This window comes from Sinohyriopsis cumingii, chromosome 13 (genome assembly GCF_028554795.1).
Source record: "Sinohyriopsis cumingii isolate HCF-2022 chromosome 13, ASM2855479v2, whole genome shotgun sequence".
Lineage (NCBI taxonomy): Eukaryota > Metazoa > Mollusca > Bivalvia > Unionida > Unionidae > Sinohyriopsis > Sinohyriopsis cumingii.
The window spans coordinates 41,563,814-41,588,795 of NC_142973.1; the positions used below are offsets into that span (position 1 = coordinate 41,563,814).

At 34.3% G+C, this 24,982-nt stretch overlaps 1 protein-coding gene across 2 annotated transcripts in view; it reads right to left on the reverse strand.

Moving 5' to 3' along the window:
- LOC149785281 (palmitoyltransferase ZDHHC17-like) overlaps positions 1-24,982 on the reverse strand; it is a 58,987-nt gene that overhangs the window by 5,709 nt on the left and 28,296 nt on the right. For both annotated transcript variants that reach the window (XM_089979152.1, XM_089979153.1), the window contains exons 9-14: positions 22,491-22,594; positions 21,614-21,735; positions 9,652-9,808; positions 9,313-9,396; positions 4,450-4,607; positions 281-471 (exon numbers count right to left, since the gene is read on the reverse strand). In XM_089979152.1, coding sequence (XP_089835278.1) covers positions 281-471; positions 4,450-4,607; positions 9,313-9,396; positions 9,652-9,808; positions 21,614-21,735; positions 22,491-22,594 — 816 coding nt within the window. The remainder of the gene's footprint in view (positions 1-280; positions 472-4,449; positions 4,608-9,312; positions 9,397-9,651; positions 9,809-21,613; positions 21,736-22,490; positions 22,595-24,982) is intronic.

The following is a 24,982-nucleotide window of genomic DNA, read 5'->3' on the forward strand; positions in this document are numbered from 1 at the left end:
AAGTCGAAGACAGTTTCATAACCAAAAGACAAATGTTTATTTGGTGATAAACTTAACTCTTTGCTTCCTTCTGTTTGATTAATTACTCTGAGCAACAGCCATCTTGTTTCAGGAGAAAAGCATATTGGGATATTATTTTAAATGCTAAAAGTACAAAATACATATAAATCAAAACAAATATAGAGAAATGGCAATGAATATATGAAATGCTATAAAATAATGCATAATACATTTTAACTTAAATATGTTTAACTTAAAGAACCATGTAAAGGTTACTCACTAGAAGGGATTATTGGGTGTGTTCTTTAAGTGAGCTAATTCATGCTTTAATGCAGACTTTACACCACCATGTGCATGACCATGCCCCTGTCCCTGTCCTGCACCATGATCATGCCCATGATCCTGTTGTTGAAAATAGTTATAGCGGGCATGGTTCAGCCTCTCATTTGTTGTCATTCCTGTCCAGCCAATCTACAAATGTGAAGAAAATCATTTTGAAATGGTTACAATAATTGCTTCTACACAAATCTTCAATGAGGAGCTACAAAGGCAGATAGTTCCATACTGGTTCCTTCACTATTCACGTTACAAAGAGAAATGTGTATAAACAAATAGGGAACCAGTCTAAATTTTATATACCATTAACATTCTACTGTTTCAATATCAAAGAACTTTAAATTTCAGATTATCATCTGGTCTGAAGCTGAAACTCAATAAACAGGACTTTGCAAATCAAGCAATCACCCAAGAAGAGAAAAATTTTGGTCATTATTGTGTGAACTTTTGGAAATTCAGTATGCATCTGATAATGACTGGATCTTAATTTTATTGCAGGACCTCAAACAAAAGGAAATTGTTTCACAAAACCAAACCTTGGAGAACATGGGTATTCAGGAGCAAACTTTTCAGAATGATGATGTGGGGATGCTAAAAATCCAAATCATTCAAGTTTTCATTAATACAAAGGTGCACAATAACTTTGGCTGAAATACAACATTTCTTAGTAAAGTTAAGATACAGAAGCCAAAGTTAGGATGATGGGCATGCTGGGGTCATAACTTTCCTAAGTGGTTTTGTGGAACACTTAACTTATTCAAGATTTCATCATTATGAAGCTGCATGCTGTACGTTGTTGACATGCAGTGTTATACTTTGGAAAACGAAGTCACAAAAACAATCACTCAGGGGCCATAACTCCTGTACGTGCTGTCGTGGAACACTGGAAATCAAACTCAACTTGAGGCATCAATCTGAAGCCACAACAAATTTGAATCAACCAAATTTTGACAAGTTATCTTGCAGAAAACAAAGTCATGATGACAAGCAATGTCTTCTAAGACTAAACCCATATAAACCACATGAAACAACTTTCATACCAAACCGAATCAGAATAAGTTGAATGGTTCTTGAGCAATGCAAGTTACAAGCAAAATCTCATGTGAAGTTATAAAGTTAATTACCAAGGGTCATAACCATTAAAGGAAGATAACAAGACAAAACACACAAAAAAGTTCATGCAGGCCTTGGGGCAATGTACACATAACACTGCATCAGAATAAACTGAACGGTTTCTAGACTATGTTTGTTACAAGCATCTGTTGACATGGAGATTTAATACTGATTTAAAATGGGCAACAACTCCAACAAAATTTGACCAGAGAAAAAAATGAAACTTTTTGAAGGAACATCTATATGAAATGGACAATTCTTCCAACTGGCATCCAATTATGAGTAAGGAGTTGTGGAGCTATGCCGGTTAAAAGCAATATCCCATGTCATGGTATGAAGTTAATTGACAAGGGCCATAACTCTGTTCAAAATAGAACTGACATGACAAAACCCATAAAAAGCACAGCTAGGGCTACACGACAGTACATACACCATACTATATCAAAATACACTGAATGGTCTCTGAGCTGTGCTAGAAACAAGGATTTGCTGAAAATAAGATGGAATACTGATGGGAGAAGATCACAGCAAACTGCACAGGGTACACCCAACATAAGACCTTTATTTACTACAGTCTTGAATTTTGTGCAAGGAACATGATTACTGTATGATAAGGTTTAGACCTGAGTAAAGTTTCATCAAAATATCTAACAGGTTAAAAAGAGTGCTAGCCAGGACAAGGTAACTGGCCACTGACTTCAATTATTTCTTGTTCTCACCTTCACTTTATGAGCTGTGTGGGGTATGACTGTGAATACTTGAGACACAGACAAGTCAATATAAATAACATGCTAAAATTTCTTTAAAATCTTTTCATTGGTTAAAAATGTTTACACATATATAAATAGAGGTCAATGAGTAATACTCTCCCTTGCTGTAACCTTGAGCTTGAGGTAGGTGGCACTGCTATGGCATATGACACACTGTCTATTTATCTATAACTGGTAAAAGTTTCATTAAAAGTTTAAATGTCATCTCAAGACATGAATACAAGGCAGAGTTACATTTTCCCTTGACTTGACCTTCTCCTTATGGTAACAGACATGGCTATAGTATGTGACATGCCATCTGCACAAAATATATAATTAATACAACTTTCATTAAAATATCTTGAGTGGTTCAAAAAGGCCATACTTGAGACAAGGATACTAGGCAAAGAGATTTATTTTTCCTTGCCATGGTGTGTGACTGTATAATGTGAGATATGATCTAGTCAAGATGGGCAAAGTTTCATTAAGTTATCTTCAGTGGTTCAAATGTTATTCTCAGACAAGGGCATGGTGACAGTACAAGACACCCTTTTACTTCACAACAGAAACATGGGCAATGTTTCAGGATACAATTCAAAGAACGACATTTTCCCCTGCAATTATCTTGACCTTGGAGACTGCAAGGTATGGCTATGGTACAAACCACACCATCTGGTCATTATATTTACTTGGTCAAAGAAAATCTCTCCAACCATTATTTGTAAGTTGTGGCCCAGACAAGCAAATATTAACAGACTGATGGACAATTCCATAACATAATATAACCATATTACAATGGTTCATATAAAAAGGGCAGAAACTCTATAAAAATTGGTTCTGAAAAGACAGAACCTTTAAATGGTACATCTTACATGTAATAGGTAATTACACTTATCACCTATCAAATGATGTTCAACTGTGTGAATGGGTTACATAAGCATGAATGAACAGACAAACTGATGGATGATTTGAAGACTGATGGACAGACAGACAGACAGAAACAAGGAAAAGGAGACTAATTGAGGTCTCTTGCATCTAAATTTCAGGCATAATAGCTAAAGTAATGAACATTCCAGTTTGCACCAAATGTGTTCATAAAGCTTATATCACCAAGTTTCAAAAGTAACAGTCATGTTAAACAATGACTCAGCTGCCAATTTGCAGCACCTTGCTAAATAATGACTGCTTTAATGCATGAACCCCTGGAGGTTTTTGTCGTTTTCATCTGAAATTCGAGTAGGAAATAAATTTTGAAAGCTATTTCTGAATACATCTGAAAACACCAACTTCCAGTGGATCTTCCAATAAAATAGTGCCTAGATGTGTTAGAAACATCGTTTTTCATTGGCTATTTGGCTTGATCATGAGCAGAAGGGTATAAGTTGGATTTTTTTGTTGTTGCTTAATGGACCCATTATTTTCATAGAGACCAATGGGAGCCTTTTTCCTTTCAAGCTGGTGCATATATTGGCAACATGCAGTACACATATTCTGACAGACGGTTACATCTGTTCTCTCATGCAAGAAATCTTTCTTCATACATTAATTAACTGCACTTTTTCCAGATGCCTTTTGAGCTTCAATTTTTCTGTATGCAGCTTCTTTTGTAGCAAACCTTTCCAACTGCAATTACTGTAATTCAGATCTTTCTTGCAGATGTCACAAAATGCCAATCATCTAGCATTCAGTTTTCTTATAAACTGACCAACTAAATTTCCATCAACTTTTCACTCCAGCCATTCCCTTTTCCATACATTTTTTATCCTTTACCTAAAATTTTCATGTCAAGGTCTCTCTCAACAACTTGGGACGCCATGTTTTGCAAGCATGCTTCTTCTTTCCATTGCCATCAGTTTCCATTAAACAAAGATTCATTGGATGAATTTAAACTTTTGACCAATCAGAATAGTCTTTATGAGACTCTTGTGCTAATATATGGAACAAATACTTTACAAGGGTTGTTGCAAAATGTGACTGGACAGACTGTTTTTAAAAAACTCAGATCAGGGCTGATAAAAAAATGGAATATATCAAGAAAAATCTGATTCAAGTCAGGAGAAAAGTGGAATTCCACTTCAAAATGGAGAAAAATCGTCTGGTTCATAGAAGGTGATTAAATTGGGAATTCTACATAATTCTAAAATATTTTGTTTTGGGATAAGGCTTTACTTCTATTTAGGATTGGTGTCTTTTCTGGTAATAAAAGACTCCCTAACAAAATGTGGATTTAGGGGTTGGGGCACCTACCTACCTGATAGAGCTGGCAAAACAGTAGTAGGAAGACCCACACAAAGTGGACAGCAGCATTTAATGCTATCCAGGCGACCCACGGAGATGTAAAGATAATCTTGTACAGTATCCCTGTAATGCCATCTTCATAAAAGGCCCATGAAGTGCGCACAGACCAGACTGCACAAAGAAAAAATAAACTGGCTATAATTTAAGTCAGGCATTTATTTATTTCTTTAAGCATCAATAAATTTACATGACTATCCACTTGAAGAACATTTCTACCAGTGTCTACTTGCCTTTCTGTATACCTGCCTCCCTGTTTGTATTCTCAGATCAGTACACTTGTTATCATTAACTGCTTTAATTACTTGGAAAACAAGATACTCAAGTGGACCTGGGATTGCTCACCTGACTCTGTCCACCCAAAAGCCAAATGAAAGGGCAGTTGGCCAAGAAAATATTGGTTAGTATTATATTTTCACACACATAAAGGTGTTTATATCTTTAGCTCAACTGGCAGTAAGGCCAAGTGAGCTTAAGTATGATCCAGAGTTTGTTGTGGACTGTCCATCAACAACTGCTATATTCAACTTCTCAAAAACCAAAAGATTATTTTCAACCAATCTTGGCATGAAAGACTTTAAAGTTTGTACAAATGATGCCAATCAGCCATCAAATATGAACACAGTTGCTAGAAAAAAGTTTAAACCTATTTCTTTTCAAAAAACCCTCAAAAGAATTTATACCAAATTTGAGAAAAAGCATGAAGGGCTTTAAATAGATGTCCACCATAACTAAAAGTAGAATGCCTTTTAATGCTTCCCTCTCAAAAACAACTCAACAGACTTTGACCAAATCTGACAAGAGATCCCGTTACTACAGGCTTTCACACTTGTACATATGAAACCGATCTAATAATGGCCACTGCTATATAAATAGGAAAACTTCAAATGACTTCTCAAAAACTTCTCAATAGACTGTGGCAGCTGCTGACCTTACATTTGAATTGCTGATGATACATTCATGGAAAGCAGCATTTCCCCAAGGTAAGAGCATTGTGTTGTAACAGCATAGCAAAGCCTACATCACCAGGAACTGACAAATGCATGGGACCATTACAGCATGTTGCTCTTGCCTTGGGGTGATGCTGTTTTCTACACATGTCAGCAATTTTAATCAAAGGTAAACAGCCAACAGCTTGATTATGCAGAAGCTTTGTATTGAAAAATACATATAATTTAATGTGTCTGTGGAACTCCTGTACAGTTAGTCTGGTTCCCTGATCAGCTATCATAAAACAGGATTATATCTGAAGATCATGTGTTCATGTAGGTTAGCAGGTAAGCATAAGAACTGTAGTAAGGTAATATACAATTATCCTGTCCATAAGTTAATGTGACATGTCTAAATTTCAGCCTCACTTCAAATGTAGCATAAAAACTCCACAAATAACTACTGAACACTTACTCATCCTAAGCATGAATAAGCAGTTTTGATCTGGCTGTGATTAAATATTGAATACATGTGTACCAATAAATGATATCAAAAGACAGAATAACAGATCCAGAAACAAAATAAGTTTATTTAAAGACTAAGCCAAAGCGCTTAATTTCACTGATGTCATAAACTCGATAAATAGATAAATTCGCTAAATAAAGTGTATCAGGCGTGCACCACACTGACAGACGATGATTTTGGTGTGGGTTTTAATAACAGTAGCATCCAAAGACAATCAAATCTGGAAAATGATAATCACCTATTAAAGACAAAGGCAAAGACAGACCTCATTCAGTCCAAGCATTATGGATTGACTCCAAAGACAAAGAACATACTCGACAGCTACAGTGAAGTCTTTCAAATGACTATTTACATTTATCACAGGTCCTATTAAAACAACAATGATTAAACATAATGGGGAATTACAGGACTTCGGCTCCTATTAAAAAAACAATGATTAATCATAATGGGAAATTACAGGACTTCAGCACCACAATGGCAGGTAGAGTAACATTAATTTAGTCTGGTGTATGGCCTGTAGAATATGATAACTAATTTGCATCACCTACAGATTGTAGGAAATGGTAGCCAGACTCGACTATTGTTATTATTGTTTTAGTATAAACACTCATAAATGTCATGGCTTCAAAGGAAAGCTCAGTGGTATTCATCTCATTCTGCAATGCGGTCATGTATAACAGTGTTATTTTAGAAGAATCTGCATTATGCAGACACTCCAGTGCAGTCATGGTTACAATGGATTATATAAACCTCAGCAGTGTTCATTTGCATTATGAGCTCTTCATTCAAAATGCCAGAAAATCATGTTCACTGGTTGTGTTCTGCAGGTGGTTGCTGATGACTGAGTTTATATAATAAAACTGATCTGTGCATGACCACTGTGGTAGTAAAAGACATGTGGTTGCTCACAGCAGAGGTCGTTAAAGACAGGTTTTACTGTATCCGAATTGTACTACAACAATCATATTTCATTTTTTTCGTAATTGTTGCCATTATTCTGAAAGTAAGTAATTTAGGGGTCATTTCTGTAAGACTTATGGTCAAATCGGTTGGAAGTAAGTAATTTAGGGGTCATTTCTGTAAGACTTATAGTCAAATCGGTTGGAAGTAAGTAATTTAAGGATCATTTCTGTAAGACTTATGGTCAAATCAGTTGGAAGTAAGTAATTTAAGGGTCATTTCTGTAAGACTTATGGTCAAATTGGTTGGAAGTAAGTAATTTAAGGGTCATTTCTGAAAGACTTATGGTCAAATTGGTTGGAAGTAAGTAATTTAAGGGTCATTTCTGTAAGACTTATGGTCAAATCAGTTGGAAATAAGTAATTTAAGGGTCATTTCTGTAAGACTTATGGTCAAATCAGTTGGAAGTAAGTAATTTAAGGGTCATTTCTGTAAGACTTATGGTCAAATCGGTTGGAATGTGACAATTGATCAGTATCAGTATTAACTGTTTACTAAATTAAAAAGCCCCCATACAAAAATGCTTTTATGGCAACGTAAGACAAAAGCTATTGCTGAGAATAATGAAGCACCTTCGTCACTTTTGATCAGTCTACTGGTCTATCTATCAATTTATCAACTAATTAAGTGTGAGATCTCTTAAAGTATATGTACTCTGCGTTACTAAATTACCAAGAACTTTCTTCTGAATTTACTTTCCCTGGAGTCAGGAGTGTAAGTCAACAGTAAGTTTTCTTCCATGAAATCAAATGATGATCACCAGTAACTTTATAAATGTAGACATGCATGTCAATTCACACAAAGTTTTACTCTATTCATAAAAACTTCAATTGAAAGACTTCCCTCAAGGAATGATAACCAATATTTCTTGTTAGGACTAACTTTTCTCCTCCAATAAGCCAAAAAACTTCACACACAATACTGATAGATAAATAATTTGTACATAAATGTACTACAGTTGGGTCATTGTCCATCTGTATCAATGAATAACAAGGCCTTCTAAGACCTTTAACAATGACTTCATAATCTGAGATACAATCTTGATACTCCTACACCATTAGCTGTCAGAACAATGTTGATTCTTTTAATTCTAAAGACCAATAGCATAATGATACCTGATGTGCTTAAATTATGTGATTGAAAGATGTGTACTCACCCTATTGGTTAGAGACCTACACAGCTGCCAGTGTATATCACATAAATTTAGTCTGTAATAACTTGATGAGTCTGCATCAAATTTGTATAACATTTTCACTATCAACAACATAAATTAGTAATATTTTTTTTTACAGAATAATAAATAGGCATGAATATCTTGGTTCTGGTGAGTCATCGTATAACAGTTATCATATAACAGAAAGCCTGTGTCTATTTAATTTTAACATAATCCATCAAAAGCTGCAGAGCAATCTACTCTCTGTAATTTATCACAGTCTTAATTTCAGCAAAATCCACTAGAAGCCGCAGAGTATTCTAATATCTGTAATTTATTAAACACTCTAAATTTCAGCAAAATCCATCAGATGCTGTAGAATGCTCTCATGTCTGTAATTTATCACCCTATATTTGAACATACTATTTATAATATTGGTAAAAACTTGTCCAGGTTTGTTTGCATGTAGAACTTTGTCCTCTGATTAGGATTCTGCAAATATATGCAGTCTAAACTGACATACACAAGTCTTCCAGTTAAGTAAATCAAATTAAACTTACAAGTTACAGTTGCCGACATAAAGAGCATTCCCACTTCCTTTTTGCATCAGCTCTAGGTATATATTGAGCCAATAAATATTGTCATATTCTCTTCAACATCATGCAATAATCAGTACCAATCAAGCCGACTGTCAGGATTGTTGAAATGTAAATCACACTTGTGTATACTAGCATTCAAATGCCTTAGATGCACAAACCGTAAGATGCCTAAACTGTCAAAGGAAGAAAACAGGGTTCATGTTTTGAAAATGTGTGTATGTGTGTACACTGTATGTGTTTGAATAAAGCATGAGTGAAGATGGTATCAATATTATTTTGTATCATACATAACAAGAACAGATCAAGGTACATGCATAGTATATGGCTGCAAAGAGGGCAGAAGTATTACAATTTTTTACAGCTTGATTTTCAAGAAAAAGCTGGGAGTGAGACATTTATTCACATTTTTAATTTGCACATAAATATATTTGGTGTTATGAGCTGGGGGGAGCAGCAGGGCCTCAGATAACCAGATACAAATATTACTTGAACTGTCATTAGTCATCCAGATAATTGTCATTACAACCCTAATAGTGTATAAACAATGATGGACAAACAGCAAACAGATTCATTCTTGGTCATGTCTAATGTAAAATGCTATTCTTGGATGGGGGGTCTAAAATCTGCAACGATGTTATCTTCAAAGACTTACATGTAAAGCAGCCATAAAGACACCAGCAAATCATGATGAACAGGTAAAACAGGTAGCCTATGAAGTACTTATGGTTGAAAGCCCCTGAAAATGAAAACAATAATTTCATCAGTATGAAGAAAATTCCATCTAATGTAAATAAATACAAGCAATGTAAACTAACCTTCATTTACTTTCTGCAAGAAGTTTAACCATTAAAATCTACTGTAGAACCTACATCTATATTGCTACATGGATAAAATGGAAACCTGACATACTGCAAAATACAAACTAGGCTTTGAAATTTGAAATTCAACATTTATTTTGGACTAAAATAGAAATTTCCAGTGACTGACTTACCAACACAGTTATCCACCCATGGACAATGATGGTCAAACTTTGCCACACACTTATTGCACACTGAACAATGCTTGGATCTGATTGGTCGAGCAATCAGACATGTGGAACAGAACTGGTTGAGTTGCAAAGTCTGGGTTTCTGCCAATCTTAAAATTGTCTGAAAACAGAATGCAAGTATTTTTTTAATTAAAAACTGGAAAAAAAGCAAAGTGAAATCCATCTATGAATGTGCAACTAAAGTAGTAAAATCCAAAATCAGTATCAATTATCAGTTGTGGTCATTAAAAAATAACCTATATACAACCTATGTAAAGAAATCATCTAAGACCCTGGAAAAAATTATTAAATCTCACAATCTATTTTAAAAAACCTTTATTTATGTTTTAGCAGGTTAATGACAACTGTGATAAAACTTGCATGATAAATCTGGTTAAAGTTTCATTAAAACTTCTGCATTGTTTGCTTAGTCATGATGTAGAGCTGGTTAAAGTTTCATTAAAATTTTTGCATGGGTTGTTTAGTCATGATGTAAAGTTGGTTAAAGTTTCATTAAAACTTCTGCATGGTTTGTTTAGTCATGATAAGTTTCATTAAAACTTCTGCATGGGTTGTTTAGTCATGATGTAAAGCTGGTTAAAGTGTCATTAAAATTTCTGCATGGTTTGTTTAGTCATGATGTAAAGCTGGTTAAAGTTTCATTAAAACTTCTGCATGGTTGGTTTAGTCATGATGTAAAGCTGGTTAAAGTTTCATTAAAACTTCTGCATGGTTTGTTTAGTCATGACATAAAGCTGGTTAAAGTTTCATTAAAACTCCTGCATGGTTTGTTTAGTCATGAGGTAAAGCTGGTTAAAGTTTCATCAAAACTTCTGCATGGGTTGTTTAATCATGATGTAAAGCTGGTTAAAGTTTCATTAAAACTTCTGCATGGGTTGTTTAATCATGATGTAAAGCTGGTTAAAGTTTCATTAAAACTTCTGCATGGGTTGTTTAATCATGATGTAAAGCTGGTTAAAGTTTCATTAAAACTTCTGCATGGGTTGTTTAATCATGATGTAAAGCTGGTTAAAGTTTCATTAAAACTTCTGCATGGGTTGTTTAGTTATGATGTAAAGCTGGTTAAAGTTTCATTAAAACGTCTGCATGGTTTGTTTAGTCATGAGGTAAAGCTGGTTAAAGTTTCATTAAAACTTCTGCATGGTTTGTTTAGTCATGAGGTAAAGCTGGTTAAAGTTTCATTAAAACTTCTGCATGGGTTGTTTAATCATGATGTAAAGCTGGTTAAAGTTTCATTAAAACTTCTGCATGGGTTGTTTAATCATGATGTAAAGCTGGTTAAAGTTTCATTAAAACTTCTGCATGGGTTGTTTAATCATGATGTAAAGCTGGTTAAAGTTTCATTAAAACTTCTGCATGGTTTGTTTAGTCATGATAAGTTTCATTAAAACTTCTGCATGGGTTGTTTAATCATGATGTAAAGCTGGTTAAAGGTTTCATTAAAACTTCTGCATGGTTTGTTTAGTCATGACGTAAAGCTGGTTAAAGTTTCATTAAAACTTCTGCATGGGTTGTTTAATCATGATGTAAAGCTGGTTAAAGGTTTCATTAAAACTTCTGCATGGTTTGTTTAGTCATGATAAGTTTCATTAAAACTTCTGCATGGTTTGTTTAGTCATGAGGTAAAGCTGGTTAAAGTTTCATTAAAACTTCTGCATGGGTTGTTTAATCATGATGTAAAGCTGGTTAAAGTCTCATTAAAACTTCTGCATGGGTTGTTTAATCATGATGTAAAGCTGGTTAAAGTTTCATTAAAACTTCTGCATGGTTTGTTTAGTCATGATAAGTTTCATTAAAACTTCTGCATGGGTTGTTTAATCATGATGTAAAGCTGGTTAAAGGTTTCATTAAAACTTCTGCATGGTTTGTTTAGTCATGACGTAAAGCTGGTTAAAGTTTCATTAAAACTTCTGCATGGGTTGTTTAATCATGATGTAAAGCTGGTTAAAGGTTTCATTAAAACTTCTGCATGGTTTGTTTAGTCATGATAAGTTTCATTAAAACTTCTGCATGGTTTGTTTAGTCATGAGGTAAAGCTGGTTAAAGTTTCATTAAAACTTCTGCATGGGTTGTTTAATCATGATGTAAAGCTGGTTAAAGTTTCATTAAAACTTCTGCATGGGTTGTTTAATCATGATGTAAAGCTGGTTAAAGTTTCATTAAAACTTCTGCATGGGTTGTTTAATCATGATGTAAAGCTGGTTAAAGTTTCATTAAAACTTCTGCATGGTTTGTTTAGTCATGATGTAAAGCTGGTTAAAGTTTCATTAAAACTTCTGCATGGGTTGTTTAATCATGATGTAAAGCTGGTTAAAGTTTCATTAAAACTTCTGCATGGGTTGTTTAATCATGATGTAAAGCTGGTTAAAGTTTCATTAAAACTTCTGCATGGTTTGTTTAGTCATGATAAGTTTCATTAAAACTTCTGCATGGGTTGTTTAATCATGATGTAAAGCTGGTTAAAGGTTTCATTAAAACTTCTGCATGGTTTGTTTAGTCATGACGTAAAGCTGGTTAAAGTTTCATTAAAACTTCTGCATGGGTTGTTTAATCATGATGTAAAGCTGGTTAAAGGTTTCATTAAAACTTCTGCATGGTTTGTTTAGTCATGATAAGTTTCATTAAAACTTCTGCATGGTTTGTTTAGTCATGAGGTAAAGCTGGTTAAAGTTTCATTAAAACTTCTGCATGGGTTGTTTAATCATGATGTAAAGCTGGTTAAAGTCTCATTAAAACTTCTGCATGGGTTGTTTAATCATGATGTAAAGCTGGTTAAAGTTTCATTAAAACTTCTGCATGGTTTGTTTAGTCATGATAAGTTTCATTAAAACTTCTGCATGGGTTGTTTAATCATGATGTAAAGCTGGTTAAAGGTTTCATTAAAACTTCTGCATGGTTTGTTTAGTCATGACGTAAAGCTGGTTAAAGTTTCATTAAAACTTCTGCATGGGTTGTTTAATCATGATGTAAAGCTGGTTAAAGGTTTCATTAAAACTTCTGCATGGTTTGTTTAGTCATGATAAGTTTCATTAAAACTTCTGCATGGTTTGTTTAGTCATGAGGTAAAGCTGGTTAAAGTTTCATTAAAACTTCTGCATGGGTTGTTTAATCATGATGTAAAGCTGGTTAAAGTTTCATTAAAACTTCTGCATGGGTTGTTTAATCATGATGTAAAGCTGGTTAAAGTTTCATTAAAACTTCTGCATGGGTTGTTTAATCATGATGTAAAGCTGGTTAAAGTTTCATTAAAACTTCTGCATGGTTTGTTTAGTCATGATAAGTTTCATTAAAACTTCTGCATGGTTTGTTTAGTCATGAGGTAAAGCTGGTTAAAGTTTCATTAAAACTTCTGCATGGTTTGTTTAGTCATGATGTAAAGCTGGTTAAAGGTTTCATTAAAACTTCTGCATGGTTTGTTTAGTCATGACGTAAAGCTGGTTAAAGTTTCATTAAAACTTCTGCATGGTTTGTTTAGTCATGACGTAAAGCTGGTTAAAGTTTCATTAAAACTTCTGCATGGGTTGTTTAATCATGATGTAAAGCTGGTTAAAGGTTTCATTAAAACTTCTGCATGGTTTGTTTAGTCATGACGTAAAGCTGGTTAAAGTTTCATTAAAACTTCTGCATGGTTTGTTTAGTCATGATGTAAAGCTGGTTAAAGGTTTCATTAAAACTTCTGCATGGTTTGTTTAGTCATGACGTAAAGCTGGTTAAAGTTTCATTAAAACTTCTGCATGGTTTGTTTAGTCATGATGTAAAGCTGGTTAAAGTTTCATTAAAACTTCTGCATGGGTTGTTTAATCATGATGTAAAGCTGGTTAAAGTTTCATTAAAACTTCTGCATGGGTTGTTTAGTCATGATAAGTTTCATGAAAACTTCTGCATGGTTTGTTTAGTCATGATGTAAAGCTGGTTAAAGTTTCATTAAAACTTCTGCATGGGTTGTTTAATCATGATGTAAAGCTGGTTAAAGTTTCATTAAAACTTCTGCATGGTTTGTTTAGTCATGATAAGTTTCATTAAAACTTCTGCATGGTTTGTTTAGTCATGAGGTAAAGCTGGTTAAAGTTTCATTAAAACTTCTGCATGGGTTGTTTAATCATGATGTAAAGCTGGTTAAAGTTTCATTAAAACTTCTGCATGGGTTGTTTAATCATGATGTAAAGCTGGTTAAAGTTTCATTAAAACTTCTGCATGGGTTGTTTAATCATGATGTAAAGCTGGTTAAAGTTTCATTAAAACTTCTGCATGGTTTGTTTAGTCATGATAAGTTTCATTAAAACTTCTGCATGGGTTGTTTAATCATGATGTAAAGCTGGTTAAAGGTTTCATTAAAACTTCTGCATGGTTTGTTTAGTCATGACGTAAAGCTGGTTAAAGTTTCATTAAAACTTCTGCATGGTTTGTTTAGTCATGACGTAAAGCTGGTTAAAGTTTCATTAAAACTTCTGCATGGGTTATTTAATCATGATGTAAAGCTGGTTAAAGGTTTCATTAAAACTTCTGCATGGTTTGTTTAGTCATGATAAGTTTCATTAAAACTTCTGCATGGTTTGTTTAGTCATGAGGTAAAGCTGGTTAAAGTTTCATTAAAACTTCTGCATGGGTTGTTTAATCATGATGTAAAGCTGGTTAAAGTTTCATTAAAACTTCTGCATGGGTTGTTTAATCATGATGTAAAGCTGGTTAAAGTTTCATTAAAACTTCTGCATGGGTTGTTTAATCATGATGTAAAGCTGGTTAAAGTTTCATTAAAACTTCTGCATGGTTTGTTTAGTCATGATAAGTTTCATTAAAACTTCTGCATGGTTTGTTTAGTCATGAGGTAAAGCTGGTTAAAGTTTCATTAAAACTTCTGCATGGTTTGTTTAGTCATGATGTAAAGCTGGTTAAAGGTTTCATTAAATCTTCTGCATGGTTTGTTTAGTCATGACGTAAAGCTGGTTAAAGTTTCATTAAAACTTCTGCATGGTTTGTTTAGTCATGACGTAAAGCTGGTTAAAGTTTCATTAAAACTTCTGCATGGGTTGTTTAATCATGATGTAAATCTGGTTAAAGGTTTCATTAAAACTTCTGCATGGTTTGTTTAGTCATGACGTAAAGCTGGTTAAAGTTTCATTAAAACTTCTGCATGGTTTGTTTAGTCATGATGTAAAGCTGGTTAAAGGTTTCATTAAAACTTCTGCATGGTTTGTTTAGTCATGACGTAAAGCTGGTTAAAGTTTCATTAAAACTTCTGCATGGTTTGTTTAGTCATGATGTAAAGCTGGTTAAAGTTTCATTAAAACTTCTGCATGGGTTGTTTAATCATGATGTAAAGCTGGTTAAAGTTTCATTAAAACTTCTGCATGGTTTGTTTAGTCATGATAAGTTTCATGAAAACTTCTGCATGGTTTGTTTAGTCATGATGTAAAGCTGGTTAAAGTTTCATTAAAACTTCTGCATGGGTTGTTTAATCATGATGTAAAGCTGGTTAAAGTTTCATCAAAACTTCTGCATGGTTTGTTTAGTCATGATAAGTTTCATTAAAACTTCTGCATGGTTTGTTTAGTCATGAGGTAAAGCTGGTTAAAGTTTCATTAAAACTTCTGCATGGGTTGTTTAATCATGATGTAAAGCTGGTTAAAGTTTCATTAAAACTTCTGCATGGTTTGTTTAGTCATGATAAGTTTCATTAAAACTTCTGCATGGTTTGTTTAGTCATGATGTAAAGCTGGTTAAAGTTTCATTAAAACTTCTGCATGGTTTGTTTAGTCATGATGTAAAGCTGGTTAAAGGTTTCATTAAAACTTCTGCATGGGTTGTTTAGTCATGATAAGTTTCATTAAAACCTTCTGCATGGGTTGTTTAGTCATAATGTAAAACTGGTTAAAGTTTCATTAAAATTTCTTCAGTGGTTCAAATATTATACCCTGGACAGGTATAAAAGTTGCATTCTTCCTCACTGTAACCTTGGCACAGAGATAGGCAGGCATGAATATGGCATGCCACTCACTGGCTAGACATAATATATAACTGGCTCAAGTTTCAGATAATTTCTTTTACATGGTGCTATGAGGTGGAAGTGGTCAGAGACCTAATGGAAATCACTAACTTCTGTTCAGTGACCATTAAGGGTGGCACAACATACTGATGCATCAATAATTGACCTGACAACACTGTATCACAATGCATAACATAATGCTACAGTACAGTAATGCTCTATTTAACAACAAATGTGCTCATGAGAAAACAGTGACTAACAACAACAACAACAACAACAACAACAATAATAATAATAATAATAATGACTTTATTTATAATGGGTGACCCAACTAGTTTTGTGGAACTATAGACCTGCCAACCCTGATGAGACTGTCTCAGTAAGGCAGTTGATTTTTTTCCCTCAAGTTTGATCAGTTTTCAGCAAGGTGTAACAAAATATTATAAACTGCTATTGTGAAATGGGAAAACATATTTAAAAGTTTGATATTCAAAACATGCAGTGACGGTAAACATTATGTTCAATTAAAAAGTTTGTAAAGTAAACGCAGACCTTATTTTACCATTAGTACAGTTGCACAAACGTCAGTTCCAAACCCTATGCAGCTCAATGGCTTGCTGCTATTTCTCAATTTGAATGAAGTATTGTTTTGTTTTTTCCATTTCACATGCCGATGGAAATCATATCTCCCCCCAAGAGACATACTCAAATTGACATGTGACATCCAATAAATGTAATTGTGTCACTTTCTGTTTTTATTCACACAAATTTGAATATTGCTTTTGATTATTCTGTGCTGATTATTAACACTTATTAAGAGGCTTAATTTCTGTTTCATCTTCAACATGCATCACTTGCTGGACGCCATTTGTGAAAATTCTATAATCAAGTTTGATCATGCAGATGCATCACATGAAAAAATATGTGCAATTTAAAGCATCTATGGTACTGCTGTGAAGTTAGTCTGGTTCCCTGACTAATTTCACTATTTTCTCATAAAACCCGGATCCAAACCAAACACAGATGAACCACTTATCCAGATTTTTCTGCAACAATTATTTTTCTGTAGTTTTTGCTTTTATTCCATAAGCCCTTATTTTAAGGATCATTTTTGTAAGACTTACGGCAAAATCTTAAGAGTTGGCAGATCTGGAACTAATTTCCCTTCTGACCCTAAATTATTTACACCTTTACATGAATGCTCCAAAACTGTTTTTTTTTTTAAATTTGTAACATAGTTCTAACAAACGTAGTCATATCAAAATGTCTGCAGTGTGGCAGTTTATAGTGATGTCTAGCACTGGAACATCATGCCATGGACATGTAGCATCATGTCCCACCCAGTCACATTATCCTGACACCAGGCTGTCCAGTCCTAACACTAACTTCTTAATACTCAGTGCCAAGCAAGGCAGTTGCTAGTACCATTTTTATAAGTCTTTGATATGACTTGGCCAGGGTTTGAACCCATTACCTCACACATCCAAGGTGGACACTCTAACCACTTAGGCCACCAAAGCAGTTGCTCAAAAACTATTTAAACAACATGTGTTTAGAGTTTTTGTTTCTTAATCATACACTTTCTGATCTAAGGTAAAAGCATACTTTGCAGTAAAATACTATACATGCATTTTTTTTTAAAAATAAGGTGACAAGTCAAATAGGATCATACTTATTACATCTGTATGTAAAAACAACATATTGAAAAGTGTATAAAAGATCATGCTGAAAGGACCTAAATGCAAAACTTTACTCAGTGGTTATAAAGGATGGACATATTAAGGTATAGACCTGAGTTTCGCTATATGCCAATTACTACAGTCACAAAAGACCATGTACAATATATATATATATATATATATATATATATATATATATATATATATATATATATATATATATATATATATATATATATATATATATATATATGTATGAACACCATGATGTCATATGTTGTAGTTATCTCTGACTGATAAGCTGAAATGATCAGTTGTTACCTCAGCATGTCTAACATTTATCAGATTATTCCATATATATATTAGGTAAAATTGTTTTCATTATTTAACACCATACAGCTCCAAACCATAAGACAGTGCAGATTTCAAAACATATATCCTAATCTCTAGACTATTCGAAATCTTACAAATGAATCATTGTTTAATCAGGCTCTTTACCTTTAACTATCCACTACAACACTTTTTTGGGAACTAGTTCATCATCCGACTCAACCAACATGTCTGCTAAGAAAGTCTAATATATTATCAAGAATGCAAATCTGCAAACTAATAAACAAGAGTCCCTCATACAGACTGTAGCTCAACTGCCCAGGAATGTAGAACAGGACCATTTCTTCCTTTAAACTGACAAGTGTTGAAACAAACTTTGATGTTTCTGAGCAATAACACGAGCTTCAAAGAAGACACTGTGGCAGCCATATTTGATATAAGATCAGTACCATTTTCATTTAGGTCAAACTAGACATCAACAGATATCTTTTGGTATAAACAAAAACCCATGTGAATATGACCATGCATTAGTAATATAAAGATTTTTAAGTTGGCTGCCATAATGGCAACACTGGATGTTAGATCAGCGCTACTTTATTTAGGCCAATATAAACAACATAAGACATTTTCTGATGAAAATCCAATGATAATATTACCAGGCATCAGGATGTAGTAATGATCAAATGAGATCTTCACCAAGGCAGCCATATTGGGGATCAGATCAGCACCATGTTAACTTGGTACCAAAAATACATCATCATTAAGTCTACCTGTGAAAACTCCATGTCAAGATGACTTTTATTCAGAAGCAGTGATAACTAAATTTTCAACATATCTGCTTTGTTGACTATATTGTTTATTAGATTGGCAACACGTTTATTTGGAACCAAGCTGACATCATAAGATTTCCTTCTGATGTAAACTCCACGTTAATATGACTTACTGCTCATAAGGATGAGTGATAGAATTTTAAAGATCGCTGCCATGGTAGCCATATTGGCTGTCCTATAAGTACCATTTTAAATTAAGAATAACTAGACATCATAGGAAGCCTTCTGAAGAAAAAAAATATGTTGATGTGATGTTCCGTTCAAGAGCAGTAACATGATTGCAAAATGGCTGATTAGTACCATCCATTGAAGAGAAGCAGCAATAAACAAGCTTATCAAGATGACTGTTGTGATGGTCATATTTGATGTCTGATTGGCACCATCTGGAACCAGCTTGATATCATAATAAGTTTACTAGTGAAAACCCTGTATGACCATATGTTTAAGAGATAGAGCAATTACATAATTTTCAAGATGGCCACCACGGCAGCCAAAGTGGATGTCAGATTGGTACTATTTTCATTTAGAACCAAGCAGACATCATAAGAAGTCTTCAAGTATAAACCTCATGTTGATATGTCATCCATTCAGAAGGAGTAGCAATAACAAGAGTTTCAGGATTGGTGCCATATTGGATGTCTGAACATCAACTAGACCTTGATATGTAAGTGAGTGTAAACTTTCATGGCAATCCTCCAAATAGTTTTGGTGAAGTAGCAATAAGAAACATGTACTAATGTGAAAAAAGTCTTTTTCTCTTGACTTACGTGACAAGTGAGGGAGCAACCAGTGTCTCTGTATGTAGGAGTGCACAATATATATATATATATATATATATATATATATATATATATATATATATATATATATACACACACACACATACACACACCTTCAATGAAGAATTAGCTGTCAATTAGAATTATGAATGACACTCGAGACTGTTTGAATACTCTGTATAATTCATAATGGTCACAGTTCAAGAATCTGGCTTGAGGAAGGCATGGAGCACTGTCTGTTTTTTTTTCTTACATCATTTTTTAACAACATGATTTCTCTTGATGACCATTTCTTTTGCTAATGCCAAATAACTCTCATCGTTAGCAATCGCGATATTTTTCAATATCTGTATAAGATCAAAATCTTCAGGGTATGTCATTGACTAAACCTGACTTTTAGAATACTGCTTTCTTTGTCTCTTTCGGCAAAGCATAAAATGCAAGGGCACGGGCCTGATTAATAAAGCTGTGATATTTAATTAGATAATAAATATATAAACAGTCTTTCATAAATGGCTTAACTAAAAGCATTTAGTTATGAATAATTCACCTTAAAAGCTGAACCTTTTTATGGTGCAGATTAGGCTATTGTCAGCACTAATCTGTGCCTGAACAATTTATGTATTGTTTTAACATCGCATGCCCTTGGGAGATTTTATCCGGGTCTTTGCCTCACAGATCAACCCACTGCAGTACTTAATAACTGTAATTAATCTGCTCCAGCATGCATCAGGAATTTAGCAGCTAAAGGATATCTCTAAATTTGAAATGAGTTTCAGTTTTATAGGGTCCTTAAAGTGTAAAATTAAATTTTGGATTGAAATTTGTTTTACTATTCAGAGCTGAAGGGTTTCAGTTGACTCAGTTAAAATGGTGATATTAAAGAAGGAAATATTCAGAACAAAATTATCGTTGGTCATGAGGGGATTCAGGTATACTGAGGTTTTTGGTTTAAAGGAATTTCACTGTGTGTGTGTCTCTGTACAAACACACACACATACAAACAGACACATTCTCATGGGATTTTGCACTTTTATGATTCACTATAAAAGAAATATAACATGTTCTTAATACAAGGATGTTTACAAAACTGCCATTTGCAACTGGGAAATCAAACAAAAAGTCTGTTAAGATCTAAAACACAAATACACCATCTTAACATTAATATGTAAATACAGCTTAAAAATACAGACAGATCAAGAAAGAAGCACTTAACAAAGTGATTCAGATACGTGAGAGTCATCTTTTCTAGCCAAGGCTGTGATATGTTGACATATCTACACTTTGGTGGACTGATCCAATATTTCACTGCTTCAGGTTTGTGAATTTCAATGGATGCATTAGCAAGCCACTGAATCCAATGAAAATCAACTTGTTCAAATATAAACACTGTTCTTCCATGATTGAAAGAAAGGGAGCACGCAAGTGGAATCAACTCATAAATAAGCAATTTTCCACTGCTTATTCATGTTTGCACAAATGCATCCTTCCCCTCAAATACACGTGAAATAGTTTCTTTCTGGTATATAGTCAGACTTTTGATATTAAACTTACAAAGTATCCTTTTGATGCCAACTGCCTCTACCATTTTTGGCCGATGTACAATGCACCACTGTTACATGCTACTGGTTAGTTGGCATTAGATCCTAAGGGAGGCAACTCATGAAATCCAATAGATTTTGCTAATGCAAAGTGCTGAAATATTGGATTGATCTGCCAAGATATAGATAGGTTAACATACTGGAATCTTGGCTAGTGAAGTTGGGTGAGGTTACATTAGTTCCAAACATGCCCCTAGTTATTTAGTCTAAAAACCACCACCATTAGTAAAATAGCCAGGGTTTTGCAGAGCTTGTTGTTGTTGTTGTTGTGGGGTTTAACGCCATTTTTCAGCACGATAGGCTATACATGGCGGCCAGTATTAATGGTGGAGGAAAAACCCGGAAAACCCCGGAAAGAACCACTGACCCACGAGAAGCTACTGGCAAGCTTTCTCACATGCCCACATTGGCTGAATCTTAGACTCGAACCGCCGCAGACAGAGGTGAGATGGCAGTGATCCGTAACGAAGAGCGCTTTAGACCACTCGGCCACTCGGGGCCCCTTTGCAGAGCTAAGGTTACCCCTCCTATGATTCTGATGGATGATACATTCAGGTGATATAATCTATGAAACTTGAAGGAGAGTATGTATTTAACTCTGTTTCATTCCTAGAATGCTAATCTGTATTTATAAATGACTTTTACTTTCACTCAACAAATTACAATATATCAATGAATGAAAAGATGACTGAGAACCCCTCACCTTGATTTGTTCATTTCTATCTGTCTTGATGAAACCTGGATCTGTCTTCCATGCTTTGTAGAAGTTATAGGTCAGCAACACCGTAAATGTGATGAACAGACAGTCTTTTATTGGATCTTTAGTATGTTAGCATGTTAAGGAGCATATTTTAAGTGTAAATACATAAGTTAAAAAGATTTTCTCATATAAAGTTTATATTCATTAGTTTCATAAGGTAATGTAATAAAATACTGAGCAAATATTTCATAGTAAACTGGATGAGAAATGTGAAGAGTGTGTGCAGCTGTGTGATAAACTGAACCCAACTTAGCACCAATTAAACACAATGGATGAATTATAAAAGTCATGTGCAACCCAGATTACTGGTGATTATTTGTTCTTCACTTGTCATACATGTAGATGTATTTTACTTTATTTTACACAAGAAAGCCTGAATTTTTAAAACAACTGATTTTTAGAATTTGTATGTCAGGGTCAGCCCATTTCAGCTAACACTAGAAAACATTCCGAATTTTTATTAAAAGGCACTTCACTTGAGAAACAGCCATATTTAAAAAATATACTATTTAAGATCTTTTAATTTTGTTTTGACTGAAGAACTAACCAAAAATTATTAAATAAATGGTAATTCTGCATACAGAAAAACCCTAAAATGTTAACTTTGAGGATACAGAAGTTGCAAAATAGCAACTGTCACATGCAAAGGCACAATACTGGGTAAATAAATCAGAAAATAAAAACATTTCAATGTATTTCCAGCATGTAACCTAGCTTTCATTTTAACATCTGAACAAAATATCATAACTTTAAAAAAAAAAAAAAAATAGATTTTTACCCTCATTACTTCATACAGCAGACAAGATGGAAATGTAAAGGATATAGGTCCAACAGTACGCAAACCACGTATAATACATCCAAACCTTGGTTGCCAAATACCATGCTATTGGCATTATTTGGTAGAGGCGGTCATCGAAGAATGCACTGTGAAGAAAAAAACAATTGTTGGGGGGTAAATTTAATTTTAAGTATGCAATACTTACCTGCTACCATAACTATTGCATTACATTCCTTTTCTGGTATGCCTATTCACAGTATAAGCTAAATCTTTCCTACCTCCACTGATACTAGTGGGTTAGAATTTTAAAAGAACACGGCCCCAGTTTAACACTTCAATCACAGCCAACATACAGAATATCTTCCTCTTTTGACATAAACTAAGACTATAGCAAATCAGAGCAGGAAGAGAGGAGGGAATCTCTGCAACAGTAGTGGGTAAGTATTACATAATTCAAATTAGTTTTACTTCCCTCTGATCTATTTTTAGCAACAACACATTACCTGCTACAATTGCTGTAGGCTGGTTGAAGGTTGGGCCATATGCTGTGCTATCTCTTTAGGATCCAATGAAAAAATGCATTCACCCAGGTTTAAGAAAGATCAAACATAAAACGAACACAAGTTAGCGTGAAACTAACAGAAAGCAGCTCTCATGAAAGAAAGGTCCCTCTAAGTGAGTAATTAATAAGCTCTTTAGATAGTGAGGTCAATCCAACTGGAAATGGTTAAATATAAGGAACCATTCTGATTTAGAAAGAGACCATTCTGACACTTCATTCTCCCTTTAGAAAGCCAGATAAAACCTTAAAACCCTAATTAGGCAAAGGAGCCTATCTTGATCATCCCCATTCAACAAAAAAAAAAACCAGGATGGCAAAAAATCAGTTATCGCTGAACCATAAACAATTCTTTTCCACTGTCAAGACATCAATCATGCTTCTCTACACTGATGGTAAGGAAAGCTGGAATAGCCTAAATAGTAAAGGTCTCAAAGAAAGATTCACTCAAAGGTTCATAAGGAGGTTTTCACAACGTCCAAATAATACTTCCAAGGATTCTATCTAGGCAGTAGTAGGAAAGATAACAATCACTGAAGCTCAAAAACCCTGGTAAAATCAGACAGAGAAGGGTCCAACCCAATGGCAGAACCCCTAGCGAACTTCTGAGTATTAGAAACAGCTACCCTAAGAAGATGGAGAATCTGCGGGTTGTGTAGAATGGACACAATGTGCTTCAACAGCTGGTCTCCTCTGTGGTAATATCCTGGGCTGATCTAGGTTGAGCAGGTCACTGATCCATGACTGTTCAGGCTACAGGCAGGGATACCAGGATGAGCCGAGAAGTGGAGATCCTGACTTTGTGAAGCACTTCCTGAATTATTTTGAAAAGTGGGAAGGTGTATGCAAATAGACAATCCCACTTTAAATTTGAAAGCATCCATCACCCAGCCCCTATAATACCAGAGAGACAAAAATTGGGAGCATATTATTTAGTCTAGCAGAAAACAAGTCAACTAATGGTCTTCATCCATCATCCACCACCCACCCAGCTAAAAAAGTTAATCTGCTACCAACTGGTGCACATACTATTCCATGAGGACCACATGGTCCCTTATGGACAGACTGTCAACTAGAATAATCCTTTTTCCCAGTAGAGGTAGTTCAAATCTTCTATGCAAAGAAAAAGAGTGTGTGAACCTCCTTGACCCTGATAGTATGTTACTACTGACATCTTGTCTGAGGCATCCAAAACACAATGACACTTTAGGAGGCTGATACATCCACATAGGGACAGGAACACTGCCTGCATTTCGAAGTTGCTTATATGAAGGGTTGCTTCATCCTTAGACCAAAATTCCTTAAGAACTATTACCATTGGCTCCAGGTAAGCACCCCATCCCAAATCTTATACATCAATGTACAGAGCAAAATAGGGTTAGGGTGTGTGAATTGATACTATTATACATATTTAGACTATATCATGTACCTGACTTATGTCATAATTTTATAAGATGTAAACAAGAAGTTTACTTGAATTTGAAAGACCTGGGTTTTTCTGTTTTTAAGTATCAAGGTCAACTACTATGATGATGACTGCCACAAATACAATCCAGCAATGATCTAAGAAATGCTAAAAGTGCACGTTATACGAATAAGAGTATGAATGGCAACATGCTACTGTGAAAGGATCGATTTAATGAGATGATGTGCATATTTTAATATTAAAATATGTAAATTTGTTCAATAATTGTAATTTGTGTCCATTTGCATGCAAAAATTGTCTCGATTAAAATTCTCCCCCTTCTGAGGACAAAACTCCTGACTATACTTTGGAAATTTCTCATCTTTACTGACCTGACCGGTATTCTCTATCACATGTATTTAAATCTATAGCAACATTAGTCTAACATGTGTAAAAAATTTCAAATAGATATCTTAAATGGTTTTGGAATTCTGCCCCCCTCCCCCAGCTAAAATGGAAATATTTAGTAACTGCATTTGTGAGCAAAACTAAACAAAATCATGTATTATT